Source organism: Lissotriton vulgaris, chromosome 8, assembly GCF_964263255.1.
Source record: "Lissotriton vulgaris chromosome 8, aLisVul1.2, whole genome shotgun sequence".
Lineage (NCBI taxonomy): Eukaryota > Metazoa > Chordata > Amphibia > Caudata > Salamandridae > Lissotriton > Lissotriton vulgaris.
In genome coordinates this window covers 577,945,238-577,962,999 of record NC_141696.1, presented here as the reverse complement: position 1 = coordinate 577,962,999, position 17,762 = coordinate 577,945,238, and the positions used below count along the sequence as shown (strand labels likewise).

At 43.2% G+C, this 17,762-nt stretch overlaps 1 protein-coding gene across 2 annotated transcripts in view; it reads right to left on the bottom strand.

The window, feature by feature from the left end:
• Positions 1 to 17,762, bottom strand: part of PHLDB2 (pleckstrin homology like domain family B member 2) — a 491,624-nt gene that overhangs the window by 73,677 nt on the left and 400,185 nt on the right. For both annotated transcript variants that reach the window (XM_086934418.1, XM_086934419.1), the window contains 2 exons: positions 17,480 to 17,524; positions 8,821 to 9,025 (listed from right to left, as the gene is read on the bottom strand). In XM_086934418.1, coding sequence (XP_086790544.1) covers positions 8,821 to 9,025; positions 17,480 to 17,524 — 250 coding nt within the window. The remainder of the gene's footprint in view (positions 1 to 8,820; positions 9,026 to 17,479; positions 17,525 to 17,762) is intronic.

Here is a 17,762-nt window from a genome sequence, read left to right as displayed (position 1 = left end):
CTGCTAACGCTGTCAAAGATTTCATCCCACTGCTCCTTCCTCTCTGGACTAAAATCATCAACAGCTCGCTCCAAGAAGGAACCATCCCTGACTCCCTCAAAGTTGGACAAGTCACACCTTTGCTAAAGAAACCTACTGCCGACCCATCCGACCTAAACAACTACCGTCCCATTACCAATATTCCCACTCTCGCCAAATTATTGGAAAAATGCGTTCAACTACAACTGACTAAACATATCGACCTGTTTGATCTCCTCAACCCGCATCAATCAGGCTTCCGAGCAGGACACAGCACTGAAACTGCTATGACTCACATAATTGACGACGCCCTTCAAATCCTAGATCAAGGTGATACCTGCCTCCTCATCCTGCTTGATCTCTCTTCGGCATTCGACACCGTCAAACATGAGAAGTTACTCGATCTTCTGAGTACAAGAATGGGTTTTTCTGGGACTGTTCTCAAGTGGTTCACCTCCTTTTTACACAACAGGTCGCAGAAATTCAAGAGTAACAACCTGATGTCCTCTCCAATACCTGTGTCGTTAGGCGTCCCCCAAGGATCTTCCCTATCACCAACCCTGTTCAACCTAGTTATGGAACCTCTCACCACCTTGCTTCAAGCATCCAATGTTCTTTTTCACATGTACGCAGATGACACCCAACTATATCTCAAATTACAATCCCCCAACAACATTTTACTACTGAACTCTACGATTAGAAGCACACAATCCTGGCTTGCTGATAATCACCTCAAACTCAATGCTCTGAAAACAGAATTCCTGCTGATCACACCTCCCGCGAAGATCCCCATCACGCAAACCTGGCTTAAACAGTTAACGGCACTCAATGTCCAACCCATCATAGTGGACTCAGCGAAATCTTTAGGCATAACCCTCAACTCCAACCTTAACATGCAGCATCATATCAGCAAGGCTACTAAGGGAGCGAACTTCCAAATCAATACACTGAGGAAACTTAAACCCTTCCTACCAGCCAAAGACTTCCAAACTGCAGTACAAGCTCTAGTAATCCCACGAATTGAATACGGCAGCACCGCTCTCTGCGGTCTCCCGTTAACCAGCACTGCACCACTAAGAGCCTCTCTAAACGCTGCAGCCAGACTCATCACTGGATCAAAAAAACACTCGCACATCACCCCTGATTTGAAATCACTGGACTGGCTGCCTTTTGAAGCCAGAATACATTTGAAAATCGCCTGCATGACACACAAGGCTCTACATCTGAGCTCTCCCGGATATCTCACTCAGAAGCTGTCAATCTCTGGCGGCTCTAGAAACACTAGAGGCACAGACAATCTTCTGCTAAAACCTCGAAGATTCCGGAAGGCAAAAACATATAAACGCTCTTTCTCAGGAATGGCACCCAGGATCTGGAACTCACTCCCTCCTGAAACCAGACTCCTCTCCTCCTTCACACTTTTTAAGAAAGAAGTAAAAGCAATTTTTATGGCCAAATACACTTGACCTATTAGCGTGGATTTGGAAAGACCCTACTCCGACCTGTATTACTCTGTTCGAACTCTATGACTATGTATTTCACCTGAATTATTGTCGCTACTAACTATCTACTGTATTATTGATGCTACTGACTATCTATGCACACATTTAACTGTTATATTTGTATTATTGATGTGCTGTACTACCTATGTGTATCCCACCTGTATTATTGATGCTACTGACTATCTATGCACACATTTAACTGTTATATTTGTATTATTGATGTGCTGTACTACTTATGTGTAACCCCACTCTCTTGCTGGCATTCCCAGCCGTGTAAAGCGCTCTGATATCTGCAAAGATCCTGTTCGCGCTATATAAAACTTTCAAAATAAATAAAATAAATAAATACTATAGAAGAAGTCCAGCGTAAGTGGGATAATTTCCGCTGTTCTGCGCTGAGGGGGAAAAATATGACGCAGGACATCCGGTAATACATCAGGACCCTTAAAATTTAAAACCACACAATCACCTGAAAATTTCTTGGTTTTGGTCCCTATCCACTTTACCCGTCTCGCTGTTAGCAAGTCTTCTGACAACTTTTCTTTGCCCCAGGGAGATATGTGCATGTTATTGCTCAACCACTGCAGTGCTTTATTTAATAGAGAATCTGGTGACTCAATCTGGCCTAATTTCAGTGGTGGGACATTAGCAAGCACTAAAATCAAGGGTGAGGCTTCTACAATTAGCTCTACTGGGCTTGTTTCTGAATTAAAGTCAGAAATTGTAGCATTCCCTTGAGTTTGCGAGGGTTCTGTAACTGTGGGGTTATTGAGATCATCACCAGGTCTAGAACTGGTTGGCTGGATTGGGGCTCGTATATCTTCTGCTCCTCCATGCATGTTCCCCCCTAATGAGTTTCCCGTCTCATGTTTTTCCTCGAGTCTGTTTATTATTAGATTTGGAATTTCCCCCACACTGTCATTTGTTTTTTTCAGAAGGGTCTCCAATTTATTGACTTTATCAGTAAGATGGTCTATTTTGGATATGAGGGGTTTGATTAGCCGAGAAATCTTGGATTCCAACATACCCATGAGCTTGTTCAATATCATATCATCCCATCCGATACTGTCATTCCCTTCCTCCCTTATTCCTTCTATAGCCCTTCTATGTTTATTTTTGGGGGGGCTTGCTAGTTTATTCTTACTAGACCGCAGTCCTTCTCTTCTAGGGGGAACCTTAGTGGTCCCTCTTACTGCTCTTGGTGCGGGGACGGGTGTAGGTGGGGAGATGCTCTCATTATCAGACTCTAAATCGTTACAGGATATATTTATCTCTTCCACAATTAATAAATCGGGATTGTTATCTGGTTGTGGAGTAATAGATGCCATAGAAACATTTGTCATAGAACATTCATTAATTTCATCAGTATGTAGGTCAATAGCATTTGTATCATCAATGTCCGATTGGGATACACCTAATTTTTCTATTTGCGCACACGGTGGAGAGTCAAGGAGTCCCAAAGATGACCTCCGTTCACTATTGATTTTTGCCACCACCTGGACTAGATAGTTGTCCATGGTGTTGGCAGGGGTGACGAGGGTTTTCGATTTCGACATTCTAAAAGCCACTCAAACCTCATCCGATGCAACAAAATAATGGAAGTAGGACTTTAGTGTCTGGAGTAGTGAGCGAAAGTCATATAGAGCACAAACAAATGTATATCGCCTTACCGCAATCAGGCGCTAGGGCCAAGAGGGGTGGCCCAGTCCAGTCTTTCACAGTCTAGAACGGGCTAAAACGGGCCTGCCCTTGGCCCGGCCTTCGCCCGGCGTCCCGCTCGCGTCCCGCGACGCGCTATTTCAGCGCCTCCTGGCGCACAGATGACGCGGCGTGCGCCGCTCGGGCTTCTGGGTAGGGTAGTTTTCTCCCTCGACCGCGCTCCTCTCAGCTACCGTGCTCCGAGATGGCAGGGGAGTCAGGCAGCGGGAGGCGGGAGGGCAAGCAGCAGTGCACTGGTGATTCCAGGAGTTCAGGTACGCGTCAGGGCAGCAAGGGCTTCTTGGTCAAAGAGGTTCCCCCCTCGACCGGGGTGACGCGCTATTTCAGCGCCTCCTGGCGCACAGATGACGCGGCGTGCGCCGCTCGGGCTTCTGGGTAGGGTAGTTTTCTCCCTCGACCGCGCTCCTCTCAGCTACCGTGCTCCGAGATGGCAGGGGAGTCAGGCAGCGGGAGGCGGGAGGGCAAGCAGCAGTGCACTGGTGATTCCAGGAGTTCAGGTAGGCGTCAGGGCAGCAAGGGCTTCTTGGTCAAAGAGAGGCTAAATCAATCCCAAGGTGCTTTATTAGTGGGTAGTGTGACCGAGCAGCCTTAGGCTTAATGCAGAGAAGTGCAAGACTACTGCAAATACGCACAATAGTCAATAAATGAAACACATGACTCAAAATGGAGATCCACACTAATTTATAAAAATATCAAGTATCTTTGTAAATGTTTAGGCATCCGAAGAAAAATGATCATTCAGGTAAGTACGTTTTTAAAGAGAAATACTTTTCAGTTCAAAAAGTCAACACCTTCTGAGTTCTGTAATGTTACCCTGTGGGAAGAAAATCATATGTGGTTTACCAGTTCTTGTCAGCGACTTACGGGACACTTCTTCAGGAGTTAATGTGAGTAGTGGGCAAGGTCCAAGGCAGCACCAGCAGACCACTATCAGCGCCACTTAGGTGGCTGGGTGCATTGGTGCCAAACAGCGTTGGGTGCCCAATGTTACTCTATGGAGACCGGTGCGGTGACAAGAGGCTGCAGGTTTTGAATGGGGGGGCCAATGAGTGGCTTCAGTACTTGCGATCTTGGGGTAATTAGAGCTACCTTTGGTCCTCGTCTCCCCAGGTGCACAGGGTCTTTGGGGTGTCGGGTTTCTCTATCCGGCAACACTTGTGGTTGAGGGGGCCTGTCAATAGAGGCTGCAGGTTACGTTGGGAGTTTTCGAGGGGTCACTCCATAGTGGACAAGGTACCTTGAGGGCTTGGGGACCATGCTGACAGTTGGTCCACTTCAGCATGTTATGTTATGTTATGTTATGCTAACTGCTCTTGTATAGCGCTCGAATCACCCTGGGGCATCTCGGCGCTGCCTAGAGATGCACATAGCTGACACGTCCGATGAGCTGGGTTGGCGTTTAATACAAAAAGGCTTTTAGGTGCTTCCTAAACGAAGTGTACAGTGGGAGTTCCCTGAGGAATTTAGGGAGACTGTTCCAATATTTCGGGGCATGGGCTGGGAGCTCGGGTGCAGTGGTTCTTGGCAGTGTCGGTGTCCTCTTGGTCCTTCTTTTGCTGTCCGCAGCATGCAGGGGGCATTTCTGCTGTCCCTTGGAAGGTCTTGGTTCCTGGGCAAAGGCTGGCAGGTCTCCCGGGTTTTGGGGACCCAGAAGCTGCAGGACAAGTTCACTTTTGGTGTAATAGCTGAAGTCAGCAAGCAGGCTGGGGCTTCTGGTCTTGCTGTGCGACTCTTCTTGTCTGTCTTCTTTCTTCAGATTATCAAGATCTGTTTTTCTGGTGCCAGAAGCTCCCCTAAATATTGGATTTAGGGGTATTAGGGGAGTGTATAGCTAATGGGCTACTGACTTTGGGGTCAATACGCACCCTATATGACCACTTCCTGTAGGAAGTGGGCATAACCCTGTCCCAGAATTCCTAAGTATGCCATCACAAAGGTGGCTACTTCTGTAAAATCGTGTCCATCTCACACTCGCCCACCCTAGGGGTGGTATTAGCCTGTAAGTGGCATGCCTAACCGACTAGATAATTTTCCCACCTGTCCAGGTGCCAAGGGGGCTCTGGACCAAGGGGGCAGTTTCCTCTCATTTGAAGGGAGCCAGATTCACATTCCAAAAGAGGCAGCTTCTATGAAGCTCGCCGGCCCAAGGAGGCTAATCAGCAGGTCATCCTGTGGGAGAGGTGTTACACCCTCTTCCCGCACAGGCTTTTGTTCTGGGTCTCCTGAGAGTAAAAGGCTCTCACCCTTGGAGATCAGAACAGCATCTCAGTTAGCAGGCTGGGAGGATCTAGTCAGCAAGGACACCAGAGGTTGGTAGGTTTTCAGGGGGGAACCTCTAAGGTGCCCTCTGAGTGCATGAATTGGTTACGCCTACACTGGCATCAGTGTGGGTTTACCAATCTGAGATGTTTGATACCAAGCATCTCTATTTTCAGTGAAGCCATCTTGTGGCTGTGGAACTCATTTTCGCCAGTGTCCAGCACATCTTCTAAAATGGCTTCCCTGGTCACTTGTACTGCCCGTAATGGAACTGACCAGCACAAGGGCACATTGCTCATTCAGGTATGCCCTCACATGTAGTACTAGGCACCTGGCCTTGGGCTGTCAATTCTGCCGAGGGGTGACTTACAAGTATTGCATGCAGTGGTAGGAGACATTGCACACTGGGCTGTGTGACATGTGTTTTCACTTCTGTCTGTACCAACACACGCAGCATGTAATGGCAATCTTGTATGTGCTTGGTGATTGGCCCCTTAGGGTGGCTTAATTCGTGCTTCAGCCCTTCGGGCCCTCTTTAGTACCTAAGACTCTAGGTACCAGGGTACTATTTACTAGGGACTTACTGAGGATGCTAAAGGCTTTGCCCGTTGGGGGGAACAATTGTACACTTTTGAGAAAGAGCTCTGGCACTGGGGACCTGGTTAGCAGGAACCCAGTGCATTTTTATTCGAAATCCCATTATTTACCAGGCAAAAAGAGGGGGTGACCATGTCAAAAAGGGGCACTTGCCTACACTATGATGTTGGTATGTTTTTGTAGTTGGATAGCACCTGCCTTCTTGAGTTGTTTGCTCAAGAAAGGTAGGAAGGTGATGAGTTAACTGTTGGTTATGCCTCAGAGTGCAGCATTGTCTTTTTCAGCAGAGAGAGTAGTTGTCTTGTTTTGAGAAAGCCTGGTAAATGTGTTGTGTGAGCGATGTCACTATTATGTTGAGAACTTCACTTATTTATGCGTGACTTTTTGATGGTAGAAAAAAATATAACCCTTATAATTTGTAGCTTTCAATATAGTGGTGATGCTTCCGAGGTATTGTTTGAGTGGTGTAACAGATGCTCATTTAGATATGTCAAGTTTGGTGTGTCACATGTGGGGGTTCAGTGGTAGAATGGTTGTTTAGGTATGAAGTGTTGTTTAATTTCATCTGGCTCATAAAGAAGCAATTATACTCCATAACATGTCAGATGTTTACAGCCAGTATATGCTAATGATGCTGCTATTGTATTTCACTTGTTCTTCCATCACATGCCATGGGTAGCTATTTTCTTCCAGAGTTTCTGCCAAATGCCAGGTGTATTACCATACTATAACAGTGGTATGGTGCCATCATATACCAGGGTGCTGTTGTATAACAGAAATGTGTTGTCATTTTATGCAAGGGTGCTTTCAAAAATGTCCCTGCTCTTGTAGTAGCTTCAGGGTGATTCTCTCCCCTCCTCTGACTCTCTTAATTTATAGGTAATTTAAAGTTCACCCACTCCCACTGATTTGTAGAGGGAGTGACAAGCTCCTCTTCTGCATGAAGGCTGAGAGTTTTGTGCGAGCCTCTGATTTGGGCACCACCACTCACTCAACCTCCTTGTTGATACACTTAAGGTGATTAGGTAAATGCCACCTTTTGTCCTCTCCTGGAGCCAGCACCAGCAAAAAGAAGGGTGTTGATATTTTGATGGGAATGATAGCGAAAAGAAGGCAACTTTTGCAGAGAGAATACAACAGCTCTTACAGAGCATTGTGAATGGGAGTTGTTGGGGTAATGACTCCCCGCTAACATCCCTGAGAGATATCGTAAACATCCTCATTTACTCTACCTACAGTACAGCACACATTTTTTATTCACCCACTATGAATGAGATGAAAACAGAGACAAATATTATACATTCACTGGTTTTGTTTGTAAGTTGCTCGCTTACCACTGTGCTTTTAGTGATTTTAAAGGTGGTAGAACAGTTAGGTGTTATTTTAATTTGCAATTCAGATCTGTGGGCGACTTCAAAGTCAAAATTTGAATCCCTTAACAACAGTTTGTGCCTTTCATCCTTAACACATCAATAGCACTGGTCTTTGTTATAACATCACTTTTTGTTTACAGTGCAGCAAGGCAGTTGAACTTTCGTAGGAAGTGCAATATATAATATAAGAGATAAAGTACAGCCTGCCGTACAAGTCATTGAGGAGCTCCATAGGCATATAGAGAAACAAGGCCAAAGGCGGAGTTCCTTTATAAGGTTATGGAACTCTGAGTTGACTTGAAATATCATTACCATGTACACCAGGGGGCACTTTATCTCATTTAATACCATCATCATCATCTTTCCCACAAACCACTTAAAACCTTGGTGCGTAGCTCTTTCAAATGAAAGAGTGGGCATGGTTGCAAACATGAAGAATAAAAGTAAAACCTTTAGTTCAAAATTAATACATCAAAGCCTGGTAGATATTTGCTGCAAACAGATATTAGAAAAAGTTCAATGCAAGTCAGTTTTATTTTAAAACAAACAAGCTGCAGTAGCTCAGAATGCGTAGAAACATGCAGAAAGGTTCTAGCTTTTCTCCAACTATTTAAGCAGTGCAAACAATAAACATGTTCCCTCTGCTTGTCATTATAACTTAGAAAAATAGAGCAGAAGAAAATAAGTAACGCTATGCTCCAAGACCTGGCCTGCCTTTCATTTTGGCTGCTGGCTCCGGCAGCAGGCATTGTGACGTCCAAACCTTACTGTGATAACATATAATAGTCAAGTTATGACGTCTTTACCTTATAATCCGTGACTGGGTGCGTAACAAGTCGCAGATCGTAAAGAAATTAGATACTGGCATTTATACAGGAAATACAGAATCCCATGTATTATAAAACAATGGCTCTCCGATCAGTAGCAGCACCCCCCCATACCCCCCCCCCCCCCCCCCCGCCCCCCCCCGCCCTGGGCCTTCAGACCCTCACAGGTATGTAGCGCGCTTTACAAATACTGTGATTGATTGATTGATTGATTGATGATATCAGAATCCTGTCCAGAGCCTAAGCCAATCCACCTGCATTCCAAAACCTGAGCAAAAAGTAAGCAGTATAATATACATTCGCAAAGTCAAATGTCAAATAATATGGATATATCAAAGAAAATGCAAACATCTGCAGTGCACTGCTTTCCATTTTAAACTGAAGAATGTGGTTTTCCATTTCTATTGTTTTCTAAGAAAAATCACTTATTTCAAACACATTAAATACCGCAGGACTTGAAATGTTCTCTTCGCTGGCACGCCAGGGGGGATGGATCCGTTTGAAGTTTCCAGAAGGCCTGCTTACCTGGAAATGTTGTCTGGCGAGCACGCAGAGACGCTGGTTTCCATGCTGTCAGAGCTGTCCAGGCTCAGAGTATCAAAGGCCTGGCTCTTGTAACTGTGATCAGGGTACCGGAAGTTATCCAAATATACATTGGATTCAGATGCTGCTCTGCTGTAGAACTCGGAAGGTTTTTGTCTTTGTTCACACAGCTGTTCCGATTTTCGTACTGGGAAGAAAGCCATTCAAGTTACTTTTCCTATCATTGAACCAGGGCCAGTGTTTAAAGAGCTGCATGCCAAAATTACAATCTTATAAATAATTCACAGAAATATAGGTGAAACAATAAAAGAAGAAAAGAACACGCGGAACAAGGCATTTTTGTGATTTGGACATCACTTGAGTTTGAACCCCAAAAATGTGTAATTAATATAATTTTACAATCTGAGTGCAATTCATACTTTTGAAAACATGGGGGCTAGATCTCATACCATCCGAGGCATATAAACAAGTAAAATTTAAGATTTCCCATGCGTGATCCTGGAGAGAGGACAGCACAGAGGAAGGATGACAGCTTTGTTTTCAGAGCCTTATGCCTTCCCTGGTCAGGAAGGTTGTGGGTGGAGAAGTAAGGAAAGGCAGGGGAAGAGTAGGAGAGTTTAAGAAGGGCCTTGCTTGGAATGTTTCACTTGCTTCCAAAATATAAATTACCAGGGATTTAATTCTGCTCTGTTCTGCTCTTGCACGTTCAAATATTTGTGCAGTCTTGTCCAAATCGTCTTTTTTCTAATTTGCAGACTCGTCAAAACTCTAGATGACATACAAAGTATGGCTCCAACAGTGGTCACCAGAAAGAAAGAGGGGCAAGAAGAGGCCCTGGACGGATCCAGCCGGAGGCCCAGCACTTTTTTCATACCCCCTAGCTTGTGTTAAAAAATATTCTATAGATTTTCAAGCAATCATTTCCTGTTGACTAATGATGAGGCCGCTAATATGTCTATACCAGTAAATAGTGCAAGATGCTAGAGCTAGAGCGTTTTCACTTGTCTTGGCGGATATATTTTACACTTAGAAATAGATTCTCATTTTCATTTTCCTTATTTTAATATCTGTACGTGTTTTGGAAAACCCAATAAAAATACATATAAAATAAAAAAAATTGATTCTCAAGCTATGTGGGGCCCTGCATGACATATTTGACCCAGGCTCTGCAGAAACGTCTGATATGCCAGGGACCAATGGATCTCTCTGGGAGATTTAGGATTTGTGACATAAATTGTTGACCTGAAATGTCTCAGAAAAAATCTAAGGTGATTTGATAGAGTTCTAGTGAAGGAGGTGTGGGTAAGTGAATCAAATGTTATCTGTTTTCAGAGGTGGTGTCAAGTTGCAGGGAGAAGCATTAATGGAGTAGCATGGAAATGAAAGAGTCACAAAATACGTTTTTAGCATTTCAATAATATCTTATCTCTGAGGATTGAGAACTGCATTTAAGTTTCTGTTTAAACCTGGGCAGAGTTCTCGACTCCACCGAGGTCTGTATACCACCACTGCCCCCAGCCATGACTGGGGAACAGCAGGTCAGTCATCCGCATGGCACTGTAAGACCACCATTCTGATCTCTCTGTTCTGCCTGGTGAGTATGCAGTGCTGTACATGTACATGAAGTTGATGACACAGTCTCGGGACTACCTCGACAGCTTCATGCCTGAGGAATCCATGGGACTGCCCAGCACACTGTTGTGCATTTACAGCAGTGCAGGGGGAATTGTATTGATGCCCCATATCTGAGAATTACCTTTCCAGTAGTATGCAACTGCCTCCCAAATAAAATATACCAGTGCCTCAAATCAACACATTCCCCTTTTACCATGGGGAGAAAGAGAAGTTGGTGTGAACCCCTAGGAAGGTGATCCTTGGGATTACTTAAGTGCTCCTCAGTGCAAGAATAATGGAACTCTAGGGCTTTCTACCTTCACGATATGGCACACGTGCACACTAAGCTAAGGATTGGAGCCCTAGGGGCTTTCGTGATCGAGAACTGGGGACATTTGGGCTCCTGTTAGCTCAGTGCTTCCAGCCACAATCACCGTCCCACCACCATCTTTTCTGGCCGCCTGGCCATATAACAATCAGCCCGTTATAATTGGGTAGTCGGTGTGGCATGGCAAGAGACAGTGGAGGTGATTAAGCCAATCGATTATCAGAATATTCACCTCTATCCCATCCAGGGTTCCCTGTATGGTGCGTGAATGTGCGCGCACCCACTTTCACTTACCCGACGACCCAATGCTGATTCTGAAGCAAGTACCCTTTAAACACGTTTGGGGGCGATAATAAAAAAGATCAGCCTGCTAACTCTTAGCGCATCAGGGCACAGGCACATCTGCCTCAGCTATATACGAACTGAGGAAGGAAATGTTTGCCATCTAAATCATGCAGTAAACATCACCTAAAATATAACAGACTCTTCAGAAATCACTTTTCCTTACAATGCGGAAGCTAATATGTTACATTAAATCACTACACTGAAGGGTACTTATAAAAGTGAGAGTTTTTAAATGTGAACTTGGAACCATTCCTGCCCCACTCTTGTAGCAATGCTGTTTGTGAAATAAGAGGCAAGTAAGCTGTCATGCCCACCCTGTACATGGCCCATTTTCTTATAGCTAGAGCAACATTACAGTCCATTAAATCAAACAAAATATTTTTGTATGCCTCTTACTCTGAACTCACGGTTATGAAGGTGATTGTATATTTGATAATAAAGAAAATGGAGGTTTGCTGAAGTAACACATTAGTCTAAGGTCACACAAGTTGGTTAAGCGGGGTGGGATATTAGTCCTAGGTTTTCTGGTTTCACGTTGTACAAATCAGCCAGCAAATAGGTATCTATTTGTATCTCCTTTTTACCTCAAATGTTAACACTTCTTCTGTACTCTTTTTGCACAATTTCCACATTGCTTACCAAGCACTGGAGAGGCAGGCACGATGACTCCTTCCCTCATGTCCTTGTGTCAACTTATTTGGCCAACTTTTAATTGCCAGGTACCAGTTAAATACCTCAGATTGTTAGCATTATTGTTCATTTTCTCACTACCATTATCTTAGAATGTATCAGGAATATACTTTGATGCACAGCACCAGTGGCATAGCAAATGTGGCGTGGGCTTAAGTGCAAGCAAGAAAATGGCCCCTTTGGCGGCTGTTTAAACTGTGAAATACAGCAATAAACGGCGTTCAGTTGACTCTTCAGGCCTCTTGGCCCTGGAGAAGGTCAGGGCCGGACTGGCCATAGCGGGCACCGGGCAATCCCCTGGTGCGCCGCACGGGTGGGGGGCCGGTTTGGGGTCCCTGGGGGCCATTTTTTTTACAAGGCCGTTTTTGCAGCATAGCTGCAAAATTGCCCCTGTAACAAAATCGTCCGAAACCGGCCCCGGCAAAGAGCTCGGCAGGACCCCTAACCCCCCGAGGGGCCGAGCACTTTGCCAGGGCCGATGTTGGTTCCCAGTCCGGCCCTGGAGAAGGTGCTCGGGCTTCACCAATGGATGATACTCATCTGCACAGCACTAAATGTAGCATTTTCCTTTAGAGGCATCAGCTCACTGTTTTCATGTACTGAATATGAACTGATGCTATTACCAGGGGTATAAATACCATAAGAGCAGTAGATGCAGTGGCACAGAGATCTTCTGAACCTTGTAAACTGCTGTATTTTACTATCCCATCAGCAGTGAAAGGAGTGAGAGCAGTCAAAGGAGCAATATTCCCTGCCTAAACCACGGCCCATGCCACACTTGCTACACTTCTGATATTACCACTCTGCATCCTAGTCTTTCCAAATATATGCTTAAATGTGAGCTATGTGTCAATGCTAGCATTGATGGAGGACTATATATTTTAGAAGGAAAGTGGATTTGAGCTGGACCTAACACAGGTTATAATGTTATTACTAGTCCCTGCAGCTCCACTGTCTGAGCAGAAGTGATAACTTACCCTACCTCTTCTTGGTTCATGCATGCTTCCCTTCTACCTAAAATAAGCTTTTCCATTGTCTCATTTACACAGTTTATTTTTATAAATCTAACAGTAATAATAGATTTTAGTGTATATGATTTTAAAATCAAATTCAGTACATACAATTATAAATGCATGTGTTTTGTAATAGACACCACACTCACTCTTACACCAACAGTGTTTAAAATATCCTGACCATGTATCAATTATAGTGTAGTCCACGTAATGTTCAGGATTGTCCAGGATGGGGAGGAAACACATTTAAAAAAAGAAGGGGCCTGGCTGTGTTAAAAGAAATCTAAATACTATTTTATGGTATGTGTATTTGTAGAGCGCTCTATCACCCGTCAGGGTATCCTGGCGCTAAGCAGGTTTTTGTGTCTAGCCCTGCCTTTGGTAGGTTGGGTAACTGAGAAGCCAGGTCTTCAGCTTCTTGCGGAATTCAAAAAGGTAGGATTAGGCTCTGATGTTTTGCACTTTAGGGGCAATGTAGGAAAACACTTGTCCTCTAGATCTGGTCTGTGTATGCTGTGGGATGTGTGTGAGTAGGGGGCCTATGAAGTGGAGGTGTCTAGGTGGTTGATAAAAGGATATGTCACTGTTCGGGTAGGTGGGACCTAAGTTGTGTAGTGTCTTGAATGTGTGTGTGAGGAGTTTGAAATTAGCTTGTTTGGTCTGGTGTGGTGTGATGTGATGCAAGTTCTGTATGGGAGGATGGGGATGTGTCTGGCTTCTGAAAGCTGGATGGTTTGTAGTCTTCCAGTGAGTAGCTTGGTGATCCTGGCATAGAGGGTGTTCCTGCAGTTGAAGTTACTGGTGACTAGGGTGTCAGTGAGAGTCTTTCTAGTATTGAATGTGTGGAAGAGTTATACAACTTTCAAAATACAATATCGCCAAAGGTAAACAAAATTATATAATACTTTCCTACAATAATTGATCAAACTAACATATTCTTTAAAAAATAATGACCCTAGTAAACACTGATCCAAGTTAAGGCTAACAATTCTTAATCCCCTCTGAATTTGTCAAACTCTCTGGTAAAGATTTAGGAAATTGAAAGTAGGAAGGACAAGAAAAGTTGAAACGAATTCTGGAAAAGTAACATTCATGACAGCAGTTCATCATTTTTCCAAGAAGCTAGAATAAACGTGTCCATTCCCACATGGCAGTAGGTCCCCTCTACTATCTCTGGTTAAAAACTTAGGAGTTGTACTGGATGTTGAACTCTCAACGGAGCCCTAGAGTTCGACCATGATGTGTGTTTTCTCCATAATACATCTCCTTCACATGGGTCATCTCATTTACTCCTAAGTAGCTCAGGCTGCACTTGTATTTATTTTCTAAATAGGCCACATAAACAGTTTCTAAGTGAGTCTTCCATGCATATTGCAGCATCACAAGCAGGATGTTCAACAAGCTGTGGCATGACTGTTCCTGAGATAACACTGCAGAGGGTACATTATCCAAGCAATAGTGTATCATCACAGGCTCAACATCTGTAATTATCTAAGTATGGCTTGAAGGGGTTCAAATATGTCCACAATTTATTATTTGCCAGATTCCGTCAATATACAGTCTCTGGCACGTTTTCCCACTGATTATGATCTTTCAAAACTATTTCTGATGTCTCTTATCCATATTTCTCTGGGATTTCACTTGGAGGCAATGGCTAGGATGTAACAGAACACGTATAAAGTATAATGAACAAGGCAATACACGACAAACAGTATGGGTGGTTAATTCTATCTTTTACCCTATTACTTATTCCTCTATATTTTTAATCATCTTTTTATTGAGTTTGATGATAAACACAGTAAACAATTATAACTTAGTCACACCATACATTGGTCTACTAAATGTCTAAACAGGGGGTACTAAGCTGTCTGCATATTGTCTACAACATATGGCTTATGCGGTCCTTAGACCTCCTTAAACACATAAACATCAGTATTATTCACTGTTACAAAATTGCTGCCAATTCCCCCATACCGCTTGCGTTTCCTGGGACCGCCCAGTGCTACATATATAGGTTTCTCCCTAACACAACAGAGGCCTAAAGCCAATTCCCTTTTAAATCAGCTCAGGGAGGTTTATGTCCTTTTCAAAACACTGAGGAGGCACTAATAGGACTCCAGAATGGACAGTGGATGATCCTGTCGATGGAACGAAATGCAACCCTTGCCCTCGTTTTCCTCTTAGTAGCCTTTGACACTATGAATCATGCTGCACAGGTGGACAGGCTTAGTGGAATAGTAGTTAAAGGGCTGGCTTTGGATTTATTCTGGTCCTTTTTAACAGGAAGCACTCCAACAGTACCCATGCCTCCTTTTTGATCTACGGCCAAAAAGATGTGCTGTGCAATCCCCAGGGCTCTTCTCTAAGCCCTACATTATTTACCATTACATGCCTCCTCTCAGTGATTTGATCAAAGACTATCACCTGTTTTATTTGTACTATGCTGATGATACATTGCTAGTTTTGAGGCTGGAGAGTAAGAAATATGAAGACTGCATTAACTTTCATTCAGCATAAAAATATGGTGGGCTAGATATCCAAATATTGCTTCAATCTGTACTAGTCCAAAACTAAGTTATTACTCTTAGAAGCCTCTCCCTCTACCTAATCTTTGGGATGGTTGCCAGCTACATTGGACAAAGGTCCTATTCCACAACAATTAGTTTAAAAATGTAGGGCCCTTGTATGATGATGAACTTTGATTCCACACACAGGCTGGGAAAGTTCTATACTCCTCTTTTCAATATCTGAATGCCCCAGATAAATGTTTTCCTTTTCTTCCTAAAACGGTTTACCATCCCAATCTTTAAGCAGGATTAGGTGTGCGTCCCAAGTATTTCAACGCTCGATACCTTGGCCTCACGGACTATACTTCAATGACTACAGCTGGTACAGAATAATACAGAAATCATACTACTTAAATTGCTCCATATACTTCTATTGCTGGTCACCTACAGATTTTACACTGGCTCCCAATATAGCAGTGAGTTCTTTTTAAAAGCCTCAGCATTTGTTTTAAAGCCCTTCACGACTTAAGACCTCTATTCAAACCGTATTTTCCTGGTACTCACTATTGAGGACTCTGTGCTCGTCATCAGCTTTTCTTTTACAGATCCCCGAAATAGGGAAATCGTGCAAGGGTGGTAGATCCTTTGATTAACAGGTAACTAAAGCTTGGAACACTCTACTCTTAGAAGTGAGACATTTGACACCTTTTCTGAACTTCAGCAAACAACTTAAAACCTGATTATTTAGGCAGTAAGGCTGATGCTTGGTTATCTTGTCTGTAATTTGGTCCAGGGAGCATTTTTGGCAATAACTTGCTCTACAAATGCTATAAATATGTAACAAAAGCATTTGACTATGAGTAAAATAATGAGCCTACACTTGTGAGAAGCAAGAGCTGACAAAATACAGACCTACTCTGAGCCTGAGTTTACTGAAAGAAGAGCTTCCCTTCCTTGTGCCATAACTGTTTTTTGGGGTAAAAAATCCCATCTTGAGGCTTTAAGGTGTTTCAACGTAATTTGCCTGTAAGGACTAGTCTCCCTCCTGGTTGGTGGAAATGGCCATGTGAAGGATTGGAGGGATATTGGGAGATACCCTGCTGAGGACACTTTCCTGCAAACTGTGAGTAGCATGAAATCAGAGTGCACTAACATGGAATTCAGCTATTTGTATGGAAGAGAAAAGGCTGCTGAAAAATCTCAGGGCCACTGGAATGATGCAATTGTGCGGCATCGCCGATTTTTGCATAATTATAGATTTGACGTTTTTGCCACATAATCCATCATCTGCTGCATAATCTGCAGATTGTAACAAAAAAAATGTTGTTTGTAGCTCAAACGGTTCAAAAGTTACAAATAAAATCAACTACGCATGTTGCTGTATAGTGGAAGGACCTTTACAACCTTGCTGTTGCTTATTGCCATATTTGGGTGTTATAATGGTACTAACATAATGCAGCCAGTGCCCATAGAGTTTTACGAAGTTTAGAAATGACGAAATAATGAAATAATACTATTACTAAATGTGTTGCATTATGCTGAATAATTTTCTCTTTCTTGCTGCATAAATTACTCAACCCTGCCGCATACTTTGGCCCTCTCCTGTTGCATAATTCCAGTGGCCCTGTTCATTGGTCAAAGATGGTGTCAAAATGAGTCAAAGTGTGTTTACAGACAGGAAATAAAGGAAATCTAGACCAGAATTACCAGAACTTGAGTGCTCAAATCTAAGTGGCGTAATCTGCAGCTGCAAAGCAGGTTTTGAACCACATTAGTCGATTTAAAGAAAACAATGAGGTGGGTGAGTGGAGGTGAGGAGTCATGCACACAAAGACCTCCACACACAGCTGAGGTGAAAACTGAACTATTGTCTACTAGGACACCATGCTAAGAAGTATTTTCTAATGCCTCCCCTCAGCTTCCTTTTCCTAAGGGTCTTCAGTCTATGACAAAAAATTTAACTGGTTCTTAATTCCAGGGTGATTTCACATACATGCCCTGAGCATACACTCTATTTGTTTTTAAATACGTGTAGAGATAAAAACAGAATTAAAAGACAGTATTGTAGTTTTCAAGTAGAGTGCGCACTCTATAGAATATCAAATTATAACATGTAGGCTTTTCATGACAATAGATTTAATTACCTTTTTTTCTTGAGCCTTTGGGATGTCTCACTGCTCCAGAAAAGACTTTGCATTGTTGAGAAAATTGAGGGTGAAAAAGATCAGACATCATGAATGCATGCATGCAAAGAATACAGCAAAAATACCAAAATGTCTTTTACAAAATTGTTTATTGGGATACTTGATCCGAGCAAAAGTTTTAAATATCCTTACATGTATACTTGTAAAATATGGTTGTTTGTATTTAGAAAAATTGTCTGCAATTTGATGGCCTAATATTCGACATAGTATTAAAATACAGTTA